Below are 15,082 nucleotides of genomic sequence, written 5' to 3'. Positions count from 1 at the left end.
CAACTCCACCAGGGAGGAAAAGAGGGTGTTACCACTGGATGATGAGGTAAAACAAAAACTCGTCACACAGACGCAACTGACGCAAAAAGTTGCATGTCAGTGCATCTTGTTCCCAGAATTACACGCTTTTCTTCAACCCTGTTTAGAAAACTTGGAACCACAGTTCGAGACGCAATGTTACTGTTTTATTTTCAATCTTTCTATTTTTTTATTATTTTTTTATTTTTTCTTTTCCATCATTTCTTGTTCATCATATATTCAAAATAAACATTTTCAATCAATCATTCCAGGGAAAACCTCCCACCATCCAGACCAGGACGGATGCATTTAGTCTGAATTTAATAACTGAACCTCAGTGAACTTAAATCTATTGGTTTTTACATTGTGATCATTCACAAGAAAACAAATCATTGTGAGTTTGTATGATTCATTAACATTTTCACGATGTTACTTCACACCTGAATTTATATGAAACCAAATAAGCTATAAAGGAAAGAATTTGTCATATAATTCTGTTATTGTTATAAAGAAATACATTACATGTTTAAAATGAGCTCATTAATGAAGTTTATGTGAACAAACTGATTCTAAGAGTCACATAAACTCAGGGACTTGATTTGTTAATGGTGGAAACAGGAAGTTGTTAAACCGAGTTCATTTCCTTCATTAAATCCTTCACTTGTTTTGGAACCTCATCACAAATTAACACAACAAATTCTCAATCAGTCAGCAATTAGTGTGGTTTTTCACTTGTGTATATTCCCGCCTTCAAGCTAAATCAGTGTAATCAATACATATGTTCATCAGCATATGATATCCAGATGTTCATCAACCTCCAACAGCTGCTCCCAGATCAGCTGCAAATTAGGAGAAGAAGAATGAAACCTCTCAGTGCTGTTTGGTTTCCTGCCACAGCTCTTCTTTTGTGTAACACTTAATGATAACTGCACACTGTTGGTCATTATTCAACACTTCATTCATAAAAAGGTCAAATTCAATGATGTTTAAATAATGTTTGATAGTGTGGTGTTGTTGAGCGTTACCATTTTTTATTCTAAAGTCTTCCAGCATCATTATACATCTCAACTCCTCACCTCAGAGGAGGAAGTGACCTGTCATCGGTAAACTGCAGCTGCTGGTCAGGATTTATTTGGTCCCTCAGGTTTTAGTGTGTAATGATTTTGCACTTTTCTTTCTAACACACACTGGAGACTTTTATGTGAAATAAAAATAATGATAATAATATATTTATCCTTCATGTCCCAATAGAGTAGCCTGGTAGCCTGGCTGCTGGAAGAGAGTCCAGTCCCTGGAAAAGCAGGAAGAGTTTTAAAGCTGCATATGTTAATGAATCTGGTTAAATAAGGACCTGGTGCCGTGACAACAGAACTCCAGTCTCTTCTCTGTAAACTTAGTCTTTGACGTAAAACCTCAACATCAGTGAGTGAATGATCCGTCCACATGAAGCCTGAAGTCGCCGTCATCAGGTTGCCCCACGGTACCAGAAGTTTGGCAGAATGAAGTCATTGTTATCCTCGTCCTGTCAAGTTCATAAACTCCTGCCATCTGGCTCAGACACAAACTTTTTAAAGCTCAGTCTCTCACCCCGACACCCGGGGCTCATCAAGACTCTTCCTGTCTCCTATAGAATAGTGATCTCCGTCTCCTGGTTCTGGTACGCCTCCTCCTGCATCTCGGTGTAGAGCTGGTCCATCCTCTGGAAGGCCAGGAAGCCCTTCTTACCTGCACACAAACCACAACAGAGAATATTTTACACAATGTTTTTTTTTTAACAACATGTGCTGTGGATGCAGTTAAAATAAAATAGCACTGTTTGCAGGTCATTTTAAGGGCAACTATGTACAGTAAGTCTGGTCGCTTTTCTGCTGTTTTGCTAACCCTCGTCCTGGCCATGTGCATTTGTTTACAATGAAGCCGGCCAGAAATCAATCAAGAGTGGTAGATAACGTTATATCCATATACGATGTTACGACGTGTATATTTGTGTAGTTTAATATGTCATAAACAACAGATTACGGGTTACGGTGCGAAGAGACGGGAGCTGGGACACTGGGGCGGTGGCGCTGATCTTGCAAAGTTGTTTTTCAGCCAAGAGATGCAATAAGTGACGGGCACGTTGAAGGCAGAGAGCCTCCACTCTCCCTCGTAACAAGTTAAGCCATTGATTAAACCATTACAATTACTCCAAAGCTGTTTAATTAAGGTAACAATGTAGCATTAAGCTACAAATCCTGCATAGTTCCTCTTTAAAACAGCACTAATGACGTCAAATGAGATGAGCTCTGACACTTTCAACTCAAATCATAATAAAGCAACAAGACTGGAGCTGCAGTTTGTGAGGTCGAACTGACCTTGACCTTTGACCACCAACATATAATCAGTTTGTCCTTGAGTCCAAGTGAACATCTGGACCAAATTTAAAGAAAATCCCTTAAAATGTTTTTGAGATATTGTGTCCACAAGACTGGGACAGATTCTCATGGAAACGATATCTATGGACTGACAAATGGACAACCTGAAAACAATATGACTGCTGCTGTTGCCAGTGTGGAGGGATGAATCATATAAGCAGAAATGAATGAGAGTGAATGCAGAGGGATGATGATGATGTTGGTACCAAAGGAGAGGACGGTCTCTCTGGCGGCGCTGCGAAGATCTTCATCAGCTGATCTCCACAAATCTGCTATGTGGTCCACACTCTCTGTCGCCTGGAAGGAAGGAAGGAAGGAAGAGGAATCATGTGGCTGCTGAAACTTAAAAGATCCTCTAAGGTTGTAAATTGTGGCCCACACACATACACAATCTTAGCCCACCAGAGAACTGATAACACATTTGGTGATAAGAACCTGGCCTGTGTGTGTGTGTTTGTGTTTTTGTACTTGCAGGTTTGTGTGTGACATGTCACTCACCCGGAGGCACTTGAGAGCAAGACAGGAGCCATGTTGGATTTGAACGTTGGAGCTTTTCAGACTCTCTGTGTAGTGAATGAGCGCCTGGAGGAACGAAGGAGGGGAAGTGTATGTCAGAGATGAAAGATTTCCACTGTATTTATGTTTTAGTTTGGCCTTGTAATTTAGGAATACCCAAGTTAAATATATATATATATATATATATATATATATATATATATATATATATATATATATATATATATATATATATATATATATATATATATATATATATATATTTAACTAATGTGTGTGAATGAGTTTTTAATGAACATGAGCTGAAAATTCAGCATGACTTAAGACAGGTGTCACTTACTTTTCTGCCACTTCCTGTTCTGACTTCATCTCCACATGTATTAAACCAGCACCAGTCAAATGTGAGACTAAACAGCTCAAATCTTTGATCTCCAAATGCTTCCTGGTATTATCAGAGTGATCAATGACCAATTGCTAACTGAGCTAATTGAGCTAACTACCTGTGTGTCTGTGGTTTGCATGAACAGGGAATTAGGATCATAGACATCTGACATGATCACTGATGGGTACAGGGTTAAAATGTTTTCAGTGAGGAGTAAAAAATAAAATTCAGTGATAATAATAATAATTTTTACTTTACTCTTATGGCAGTTTTTATTTGCTACTTCTCTAATTCATGTTTGCATGTTGCATTGAGTTTGCTTTTATCTCCAGTAGAAACCTCAAGTGACCCCTGACTTTGACCTTCAGTGGAGGTGCTGACGCAGGTAAACACACCTTGCTCCTGAAGGCCTTGCAGCCTGCAGCTCTGCCCAGGCAGCTGGCAGCTGCTTTGCAGACCTTGTGGTTGGAGTCGATCTGCAGGGCGGCCAGGGTCTGCAGCGTGCACCCCAGTGGGAGGAGCTCCGCTATGCTCCGCCCCCTGAGTTTATTTAAGGCTCGTCTGCGTTTGGGACTCCTCAGGGCTGACAGGATGTACTCTGTAACACAGCAGGGGACAACAAGTAAATAACACAACAGTCTCAGTCTCCAAGGTCCATTTAGTAGCTGATGTTGAGCTCAAAACCAGATCACATGGTCATCATCAGCTGATGAACATGGAGCTGATGATGACCTTTGACCTCGTTAGTGAGGTTTAAGTTTAGGAAAGTAGCTAGGAAATATTCCACCCATACTGACTCAAACATAATTGACAATAAGGAAGGAAGGAAGGAAGGAATGAAGGAAAGAAAGAAGGAAGGAAGGAAGGAAGGAAGGAAGGAAGGAAGGAAGGAAGGAAGGAAGGAAGGAAGGAAGGAAGGAAGGAAGGAAGGTGGCTGCTGAAGCTTTAAAGATTCTTTAAGGAGAACTGTGCCCCTCCCCAGCCCCACACACACACTCAGACGACAGATGGTCCAGATTCCTTTCATATGCTGGAATTTCTGGAACGCTCTCTAATCCTAAACTGCAGCAACATACCATTCCACACACACACACACACACACTGAAACAAATGCTGTGGACACCTGTCATATGTAACAGTGGAAAAAAAATATATAGCTGTAGTCTGTAGTGATATATGTTGGTGCTCCTGCTGCATGAATATATAGGCCTTTATATAAACGTAATAATGTTAAAACTGAAGCTATGTGACAGGATTAGATAGATTTATTTTAAAGTTAAGAATAAACAACCTATAAAAATGTCCTCCTCGTAAATATAGGTTTAAACCATTTACTCATTGAATTTCAAGTAACTGTGTTTGTACCTTCTTTGGAGAGGCGAGAGATGTGCTCTCCCAGTTCCAGGATGCTCCAGCGTTTCAGATACACCGACAGCTGGAAGATGGTGACTCTGTCTGGGCTGCAGAGCGGCCGAGGGCTGGGCCCCATGCGGCAGGTCGTCTGCACCTGCTGGAGAAGCTGAGCGAACACTGCAAGGAGAGGAAGAAGTCCGGTCAGTCCTGAATCAGTGTGCACTGCAGGAGACAAAGGTGTAAACAAAGTGCTCACCTACCTTTCTCTGACTGGCCCGGCTGCTTGGCCTTCACCTTGTGGGTGTATCGTTTCTTCAGCGTCCTGGAGAAGCTGCTGGAGTGGCAGCAGAAGGGAGAACTGCTGTCACTCACACAGTCATCCCAGAACAACAGGACATCCCTCGTTCTCTGGGCTTTAGGGAAAACTGTAGGGGGGTGGAGAAAGGAGGAGGAGAAGACGAGTGAAGTGCCGGCTCAGGCTTCAGCTGATCAAACCTGCTGTAGATGTCTTATCAACTACAGACGTGTTGTTTTGATACTGACGGTCACGGGTAGAGACTTCATCGTTCCTCTCCAGCAGCAGACTGCTGACTCTGTCCAGGACCTCAGCCTGGCGAGAGATCTCCTCCAGCAGCTCCCTCCGAGATGAGTTAAAGTCTGTGGTTCGAATCGTCTGAGGAGACGTGGAAGAACATCTGTCTCATTCTCTCATTAAGACAATTAACAATAAAGATAAAATAGTTTTCCAGCTTCGTCACAGAACTGCTGACGGAGGAAAGAAGGAAGGAGGGAAGGAAGGAAGGAAGACACATGTCCATTTGATGGACAGATGTATGATCTGATGACATGACAGACTAACGCTGATGTGGCTCCTGTACCTGTAGCAGGATGAGACAAATATCCAGGTGAGTCTCTACGGCCTGGTCAAGACCCCAGTTCCCAGAAGTCAGTGGGGCAATGACCAACTCGTCCTCAGAAGCTGATTGGCTGTCATGGGAGCAGAGGCCGAGGCTCCTGAGCGTGCTCTGCTGGAAAGAGCTGATGCTGATGGACAGAGAAGAAAAGGTGGAGGTGAGGTTTTACCACAGTTAACAGCTGCACCGAATCTTTGCACCTGGGAACTTAACTCACCCACTGTCTTTTAGTCTCAGGCTGCCCAAACAGGAAGTGTCATCATCTGCATTGAAGTCGTGTGAGAGGAAGTCGAAGCTGCCCAGGACTTCCTCGACAGCCAGAGTCTCCTCTGATGAGGAGCTCTTCATCAGGGAGAGGTCGTTCTGAGGATGAGCACACCACAGTCCTTCAGACGAGGGATAAAACTCACCTGCAGTATCTTCACCTCCGGGTGTTTACCTACAGATGTTTGTTTTATCTGCAGATGTTTGTTTACCTTCAGGATGGTGGCCAGGTGCAGGATCTGATGGTCAAGGGCCCTCAGCTCCTTCTCAGACAAACTCTGGTTCTGTAGCGTCTTCTCCAGCTCCACCATCAGGGCCCCCAGCTTGAGGGCCTGGGCCCTTCGCTGGGCGCCGCTAACGCCCGACCTCCCCGTGATGGCGGCGGCTGTTGTGGTGGAGGACGGCTCTGCAGGTGGAGGCTGGGTGTCGACGAATGTGGGTGAGGCCGGGGCAGAGTACGACTGACAGTCTGGAGAGTCCTGGGGAAAAACAGGCAAGAGTGAATTTAGAAAAAGAGGAAATGAGGGTCAGACCTGATGAGAGAAGCAGTGATTTAAAGAGGATATTTAAAGAGGTATGAGAGGAGGAGTAAAGAGATGAAGAGATGAGTAAGTTGAGAGTGGACACATTTAAAACTTATTAAACTCTGAGTTTAATTCATTCTTGACGTCGTACCAAAGTTTATTAGATCCACGTTGCATAGTGTGTCATGCAATAGTCTTATAAGATTGCTAAAATTGCACCATGACCATGTAAAGAAGGCATAACTGATTTTTTTTTATGCACTGTTGCCCATAAAGTTGGAATAATTTTGTTTTCAGACACATTCCTGTTTTCATTCCTATTATAAAGGTTAATTGTGGTTTAATTTTCACAGTGATATTGTTTTTGGAAGAGATTGATCAGTTTTGAGATATACACAAGATATACACTTCTATCTACCAAGAACAAATCACATTGTCACAATCGTTTCATTAGAAGAGGTTAGGAGAGATTTTTATGTTTATATTCAGTTTTTTTTATTGTGTGACTATTCATTACAGTTAGATTTTTTTGAAAGTGAAAGTGCCATACAAATTAAATTCAAAATTATAATTAGTGCAAGATGCAGATCTTAAACACTAGCTTCTCTAGGTCCAGGACCAGGACCAGGTCGGGGACTTACGGGGTGGTCGGATGTACTAATCATGGGTGTAACCACCGTGCTATGACCTCACATGTATAAAACAATGAACCTGATTTTTCTTGCTCTCTAATCTGTGACACTTTATCAGGGCCCATGGACCTGGATCTGGACCTGTTCAGCTCTCACTCTGAATATGTACAGTATGTTATGAGTGATTGCTTCAGGTGTTTTGTTTCACCTGCACACTGACAGCGTCCTGGCCCAGCACTGCACTGTGAGTCTCAGCATCTGGTTCTCCAGCTGTGCTCTTCCTCAGGATGTCTGGAGTACTGGACCTGGAACAAACATGTCATGTTTATTCACACAAACAAAGAGCAGAGGTTGAACTATGTCAGGGCCCTGGAGGCAGAGGAGATGACGTAAAACTTAATTACAGACACTGTCATTGGATAAAATGACATTACAGTTTATTTTTAGTGGTTTGTGAGTTTATTTTCACCTCTGCAGGGCCAGCAGGGATCCTGGCTTACTCTTCACTGGTGTAGAGGGAGTCTTCAACACTCCTCTCCATCCCTCCTCTTCTTCCATTTCCTTCTTCTCACCCATGCTCTTGCTCCTCTCCCTCTCTTCGATGGACACCTCCAGGGATCCCTCCTCCCCGTAGGACAGCTGAGTCTGGCTTCCTCCCAGACTGGTGCCCTGACTTGGGCTGGAGGGGAAGCTATGAGCCCGTGTCAGACTGAGGAGGAATCAATTTTCATATGAAGCATAAACATAAATCTACACCGACAACTTTCACTTTATGACTTTGTGCTGAAAACGGTCCATAAAAAATACAGGTTTTCAACCTGGAGGTCAGATATTCACTGCAGCTACAGCCTCTCTGTAATTAACCGTGTGAAACACTGGGAAAAATGTCAAACAATCAGGCCAAACTAAAGGCCAAAATGACTGAAAACCAGCAGTTACTTCATTTATTGGTGTTGTGGCCACTGTTTAAAATCAAATCAAATCAATCTTTGCTTAAATGTCCTACATGTCATACCTCGGGGTGTAGAGGCTTCTGGGGCTGTGTGGGATTGTTGTAACAGAGGTGTGTGAGGGGTCGGACAGGTAGCTGAGCAGGGACACGCCTCCTCTGTTGTGACGACTTTTAGGCACCAGAGACGGGAGGGAACCTTCTCCATCCTTCAGGTCACGCACCATCGACTGCAGAGGACACAAAATCAGACTTTAGAGTCACTGCAGATCACAGCACAAGAAACACAATGCCCTCCTTTCACAGTTAGATGCAAAGAGATAGATCACGGTGATTAGACCGATGGAAATATGGTCAAAATGACAATAGCCTATAAAGATTTAAGAGCAGTTAAGAGTTTCACCAATACAAATGTAGCCTACATGTGCATTGTGTTCTATGATTGTGTTATTTAACACCTCATCTGCCTGTTTCACTTTGTAGCCTACCTCTGTCCTCATGCTGAAAGTGTTGCACAGACACAACTTGATTAATAGGCTACATTTTATTTGAGGATTTCACTGCCCATTTTATGCACATTTTCAGGATCAGTATTCAGCACTCAGCACGACCTCTGTAAACTTTAGGAAAGAACGAAAAGTGGAGCCTCAGAAAACTGGATTGTTCATAATAGCCTAGGTGATTTGAAGTTTCTATGTTTATTTGTTCATGAGTTATAGTTTTTTTGTTTGTTTGTTTGTTTGTTGCTCCTCATGTGCCCCATGTCTATATTCTGCTCCCCCTATGTTTTCTCACCGACTAGCCTACTCCTCGCGATGTCACTCCAAGGCAGGCCAAACGAGGGGACTCGATCATAAACACAGACGGAAGCCGGGATGTGCAAGAAAAAACAAGCTTGTGCTCCCATGGACCACACAGGTGATTTTAACTTGTTTTTTTTTTTTGTTTTTTTTTTAACCTTTTGCCGTAATTTACAGTTTAGTAAAACGGTGTTTCTTTCTACCTTTAGCCTAAAGTTACAGTTTAGCTAATGTATGTAAGCTAGCTTTCTTTTACTTTCTTTTAACTGACTAAAGCACATTAGGCTAACTTACATGACAACACAGCTTAGCTAACTAATGTTAGATAGTTCTACCTTTGGACTTAGCTAACTGATATTACCAGTGCTTGTATTGTGTCTTTTAATTTCATTACCAATATAAAATGCATTATATTAAGTTAGCTAACGTTACAAATAATCTTGACATCATATTAAATAAGGATATCACTTTGTAAACAGTCTCCAGTTGGCTAGCCACAGAAAATGACTGCTCAGATCACTAAATCTCGGGGAAACACTGAAATGTCACATTTAATCTAATGTTAACAAACACTGATGCTCAGTCATGACCAGTGAGACAGTGGGAAATGATCTTATAATTAGATATGATGTATTATTTCAAGTGTATGTTGGTTTGACATTAGTTTTTATATTACACACCCTCTTTGATTTCACTGAGGACTTAAGCAGTTTCACCTGGTCAGATAATTAAACAATTTTAAATTACATGTGCGGCCAACACATCAGTTTGCAGTGTCTGTGCTGCACAGGTCTGTTGGCCTCCTTTGTCCATAGAGATACAGTTGACCCTCCCATGATCATAATACAATGCACACCCTATTTGTGACCTGTGATGAACTCTGCTGCTACAAACACACGGTCTTTCCATCTCTCTCTGTCTGTCTTTCCCTGTGGTGTGTGTATTTGTGTGTGTGCACTCACTATAAAATACTTCTCTGTGAAGGAGGGGGTGTTCGGTGCCGTCCAGCTGTAAACTGAGCTCTTTCTGCTGGACACCGACTGCTTGCTGACGGACAGAGGCCTCATCTTCTCAGCACTGTCAAAAGGACTGAAGGTGGAAACACACACAGATGCTGTATGTCACACACAAATATACAAAATGTCACAACTGTCCCACACTATTGTAAAGTATCTGACTGTAGAGATGGATTTTGGTGTAGAATATTTGCAGATGTTTCTTTTTTGAAACTTTTTATTTAGTATTTTCAATTTAAGGGAAAACAAGTTGACCACAAGCTGTCAAGGGGGAAAAAACAGACAAAAACATGGGGCCTCCTCTGTTGATAATATTATCATATTTAATGTCCAATGTCTTTAATTGCTAATGTGTAGCATCTTCTATTGTTTTGATAAAAGCAATCAATTTCTCCCATTTCCTGGGAAAAGTCGCTCCTCTAGATCTGAGAGAGAAAGTCATCTTTTCCATTAAACACATTTCCTTCACTCTGTCCATCCATTAGTTGACTTACTTTTACACCAGCATGTTGTTATAGCTTTATTTTCAAGCTATTTGCAGTTTGTTTCATGTGTGAGTTTCCAGCCTTTTCTCATAGTTTTTATTCTGTCCCTTCACCTCTCCTCACTTTACCAACCTTTGTTTACACATAATCAGTGCATACAGTAAATCACCATTTTTTCCCATGTGTCTGTAAACTCACATGTTGGGCCTTTGGTTGGTTGGCTGGTTATCATAGCATGTATCCTCTTTATCGACCGCTTTTGCCAGATTGGTCCACATTTTCTCCTCCCATCAGTCTGATGTTTAAACCAGCACATTTTCATCTCCTCCTGCTGCCACACAGTTGTACTTTCACTGTTTCTAAACTCAGTCTTTTCATCTTGTGAAAACCAGTGGAAGAGGCTCCACAGAGATGTGTCTATGTGTTGTGTGAATGTGCAGGCCCCTGCAGAGTTTTTGTTTTGTACTGTAGGTGTGACTGTGTGACTTAAATTTTCCATCTCTCTGGATAGAATCCATGAAACGTCCTCCACCTGGCTGCACTAAAGCCTGAAATGTGATCTGTCATGGTGCAAAGGGCACAGCACAGTGTGTACGTGTATAGTATATGCATGTGTACCGTATGTGTGTGATGTATGCTCTGTATTCACTCAGCTCTGCGGCAGCTGGCTTAGGTTAGAGGTGCAAGACAGAGACTGAAGAAAAGATGAACCACAGACACTGAATCTAAAGTAACCCAACACATCACATGTTGTTGTTGTTTGTTCTGTGTTGTGTTTCTGCTGAGGACATGTGTCTAAGTGACAGGCTGACATTTCAGAATGTAATGAAATGATATAGAGAGAGAGAGCATGATGGAAAAAGAACAGGAGAAGGTTTTGTATCGCTCTCTGATCTGAAGACTGTGTGAACCAGCTGCACCTGTCAGTCATGTGATTCATCATTAATACGATATCTGCAGCAGAACGAGAGGCCGCAGGTCTGAGGTCAGGACAAAAATTCACAGAGGATGTTCTCATGTTTGTTCTCACTCAGCTGTCCGCACCTATACACTCAATTACTGTCCGGTCCCCTGACTTCACTCCTCATCTTTTCCTGTCCTTAGAGAAGGAAATCATGTTTTTCTGTTGATTGGAGCGTGTGTCTGTGTGTGTGTGTGTGAGAGACATGTGTGTGTGTTCTTACTTCCAGGTGACCTCCAGCTGCAGTTTGATGGTTCCCAGCTCCGTGATGTCCACCTGCATCAGCTGAGACCTCGCCACGAAGAAGTCTGCACTTGCACACGTTACCATGCCAACCAGCAACCAACCTAGGCCCTTTGCCTCCGTCACCTAAGAGAGAGGATTTGACAGGTGAGATACCTGCAGACATCCCATTACTGGTATACAGTAAACACCTTTATTTTCTATTTAATTGTTAATGTGTCAAAGCGGTTCAGGGTTACATGAAAAACAGTGATATGGAAACACTGTGTGCTATTACACACATTACCTTACATACCTCTAAACTTATGTAAGGTGACCCTTGACATATTGTGTATTTATTATTTGATGATTACAATTATTTTTATTGATTGTGTGTGTGTGTGTGTGTGTGTGTGTGTGTGTGTGTGTTAACCTTGATCTCAAAGTTGTGGTGTATATGTGGGAGGAAGACCATCTCCTCCTGGTCCCAGGTCTGCGTGTCGTCTGATTCGATCCTTCCTCTGATCCTCCAGCGCTGACGGCCCAGTCGCACCACCACCTGCTCGTGTGACATCATCATCAAGACATGACATCACCAACCAACGACTCGCCCTAACAACTCAAGCAGCAGGTGAGTCCCTCAGTCAGCTCAGGGTTAGTTTAAACCAGATCAACATACTAGGTAGTGTGTTGGTCTGTTGTCAGAAGGAAACGAAACATCTGAACTTTGGTCCTTTGTGACAGATGGCGAGATACTCCAAGTTTACTTTTACTGTCTTTAGTTCGAGTCACAGTTTGTTCAGGTGACATAAACAAGGCTTAGTATCATGGTCTGTGTATTTAGTTCACGTTATCAGTTGAAAATGTGCTTATTTCACTTTCTGGAGCGTCTTCCTCTGTTTTTATAAATGTTTTTGCTGAGGAGAAAAATCTGACCTCATACTGGTCTCCAGGGCAGAGTCGAGCGAAGCCAATCAGACCTGTGGGTGAAAACACAACTTAGATGTTTGGACAATGAGTCACTGATCACATGTAACCTGCTTTAGGAGTGTGTGTGTGTGTGTGTGTGTGTGTGTGTGTGTGTGTGTGTGTGTGTGTGTGTGTGTGTGTGTACCTTTCATTTTGATGTGCAGCTCTCCGAGGAGGATTTCTAACTCCCCCTCCATCACAGACATGTCCTGCCGAGGAGAAACTGGGTTAATGTGGAAATTTAGTCAGAAAAGATAAATCTTAACTCCTCCTATTGTTGTCAGACATTTTTGTGTGATTTAATGGCAAGGTTAGTGTCACATGTGAAAATTGATACTTTTTACCCTGGCTGATTTACAGGACAAAAAGAATTAAATCTTATTCAGATGTAACTTCAGATGCTACAGACATTAAAACAAACATGGTCCTTCTTATTCATCTTAGTCTTTATTTTTAATGCGATGAAAGTAAAGGTCATGATTATTCCCCCCAAACTATTTTAGAAATGAATTCCTGATAAAAAAAAAAAGCTTGAGTAATGACAAAGAACAGCAGGTGGAGCCGTTTGTGTCGAGCAGACGACCAAACTGAGAAACAAAGAGCCGATTGATGAGCCTTAAAGAGGCTGTGATACGTTCAGTGTCTGTCCGCATGATGAGGACCACCAACACTGAGCTCATTAAAATGCAGCCTGTTGGGATGGAGACAGGTGTTGTTTATATTGTGTTTGTCTGCACTGTGTGTGGGTGATTGTCGGCCCTCCTCCCTCTACAGTCTGACTCTGTGTCTGTAACTCGTTCTTCATTAACACACTGGCCAATGATCCGTGATGATGGCAGCTTTTCTGATGCAGTAAGACGTTGTACCAGCCTAAAGCGGTCAGATGCGTCATGTAGCCTCCTCCTGGCATTGAGATAACTCCACCGTTGACACTATGGAGACGGAGGAGAAGCCGATGGCTGCTGTGCTTCCTGAGCCGTCAACAACTCTCAGTGTAAACGCTGATCTGAGATTTTGTGCAAGTATCTCTGGTCAAGCTTTGTTTTCTCATCTCATTGATGCTGTTATTCATCCCTATGTTTACTTCAACACAGACAAAAATTATAAAAGAGATTAGAACATTGTCCATAGTAACTCATTACCTATGGTCCACATGTAACAAATTAAACTGTATATATTTCAAAATATTATTGTGGTGTAGGATTTCGTAAACATTCAATAGATAGATAGATAGATAATTTATTAGTACAGACTCTGGGTCCAGTTAAAAACACAAGACAGGACAGGAAAAGAACAATACAAACAGCGACATTACCAACAACAATGACAACAACATAAACAGTAACAACAACAAGACAACAACAACAACAACCACAATGACAACAACAACGACATACGGGGTAATCAATACTGTAGTAACTGTATAAAATTAACCTCTTAAACTACCACAGCCAATCTGCAAACTGCATTCAGGCTCATACACAAATTAATTGCTACTGTAGATAACTCTGCGTACAATGATACATTCATACATTTCTCATCCATATCCGTAGTAGTTTCCTCAGTGAGCAGGAGTAGTTAGAAATGGTGCTTGTGTGGTGTGTGTGTGTGTGTGTGTGTGTGTGTGTGTGTGTGTGTGTGTGTGTGTGTGTGTGTGTGTGTGTGTGTGTGTGTGTGTGTGTGTGGCTGCTGAGACACACAGAGGCCAGTGTTAGAGGCAGAGGTGGTGACCTCTCTGACAAAGGCACTCTGCTTCATCCTGAATGGACATATATGTCATATATGACAAAAACACGTCTGTTAGCGTGTGTTATAGCACATGTGTGTTTCTGTGTGAGAGAGAAAAACGTCAGAGGAGGAAACTGGTTAATCAGTCAAAGACAGATTTCTACACTGAAAGAGGAAGTGACCGTGTGAAAAGATGAGTGAGTGAATAGTTTAGGGTTAGGGTTTGGGAAGAAGAAGATGGAAAGAGAGGACAAGAATAAATGTTGTATAAATAATAAGCTGTGATAATAAACAACAGACAGAAAGAGAGACAGAGTCTGTGAATGAGTCTTCAGTTGTCTGTTAATGACTCGTAGCCTGCGGCTGCAAACACACGGTCACACTGCGCCCATCAATCACACCAGATCTCTTCATTACCGCTGTCGGGGGCGAATTTGGAGACGGTGGACAAGTAGTGTGCCCACGTCCAGCTCGAGGACATTTTTCAATCACAGACAAGCATCTCGGAGCAGATCCATTCGTCTCTGTCAGAGAGCTTCTTCCAGCGCAGCTGTTTTCTCTCTCCGATCGTTTTTAATCCAACTGTTTGTCTGAATCTTTGTCCAGACGTCTCAGTGGCCGTGTCCCAGTTCACACACAGTATGACACAGAGTTTCTGCTCTGTGTATAAAATGCTACGTTTCGTTCTTCATCGTTCAGCCTGTCCAGGATGCTTTTGTCATTATTCACTGTCCAGTATGTGGAAGGTTTTCTCCTGTTTGATGGATCAGTTTTAAGATCATTCTTTGTGTTCTGTCTTCAGTGGTTTTTATCATTATGGCATGTCTTACTCTTATTATCAAAATAACAAAATATCTTTTCATGTTTTTCTATCTTTTCTATCTTTTTATAATTTTACTTTTTGATGATTTTCATCGGAACATATCATTCAGTTG

The 15,082-nt window shown here is 42.2% G+C and overlaps 1 protein-coding gene across 4 annotated transcripts in view; it reads right to left on the bottom strand.

Moving 5' to 3' along the window:
* Positions 1–176: 176 nt before the first annotated feature.
* The window catches only part of ripor3 (RIPOR family member 3), a 47,423-nt gene continuing 32,517 nt past the window's right edge, over positions 177–15,082 (bottom strand). For 2 of the 4 annotated variants that reach the window (XM_083971569.1, XM_083971570.1), the window contains exons 9-25: positions 12,565–12,628; positions 12,387–12,430; positions 11,884–12,009; positions 11,452–11,597; positions 9,729–9,855; positions 8,033–8,196; positions 7,487–7,726; positions 7,226–7,322; positions 6,074–6,340; positions 5,815–5,960; positions 5,562–5,727; positions 5,227–5,356; positions 4,944–5,108; positions 4,696–4,860; positions 3,726–3,928; positions 2,931–3,014; positions 2,069–2,729 (exon numbers count right to left, since the gene is read on the bottom strand). In XM_083971569.1, coding sequence (XP_083827695.1) covers positions 2,514–2,729; positions 2,931–3,014; positions 3,726–3,928; positions 4,696–4,860; positions 4,944–5,108; positions 5,227–5,356; positions 5,562–5,727; positions 5,815–5,960; positions 6,074–6,340; positions 7,226–7,322; positions 7,487–7,726; positions 8,033–8,196; positions 9,729–9,855; positions 11,452–11,597; positions 11,884–12,009; positions 12,387–12,430; positions 12,565–12,628 — 2,550 coding nt within the window. In that variant the 3' untranslated portion in view covers positions 2,069–2,513. Of the gene's footprint in view, positions 1,744–2,068; positions 2,730–2,930; positions 3,015–3,725; positions 3,929–4,695; positions 4,861–4,943; positions 5,109–5,226; positions 5,357–5,561; positions 5,728–5,814; positions 5,961–6,073; positions 6,341–7,225; positions 7,323–7,486; positions 7,727–8,032; positions 8,197–9,728; positions 9,856–11,451; positions 11,598–11,883; positions 12,010–12,386; positions 12,431–12,564; positions 12,629–15,082 lie in introns of those variants that run through there. The other 2 variants (XM_083971571.1, XM_083971572.1) reach the window with 2 other exon arrangements.

The sequence above is a fragment of the Trachurus trachurus genome, assembly GCF_905171665.1.
Source record: "Trachurus trachurus genome assembly, chromosome: 5".
Classification (NCBI taxonomy): domain Eukaryota; kingdom Metazoa; phylum Chordata; class Actinopteri; order Carangiformes; family Carangidae; genus Trachurus; species Trachurus trachurus.
The sequence above is the reverse complement of the archived record's forward strand: the minus strand, read 5'-3'. Positions and strand labels throughout refer to the sequence as shown.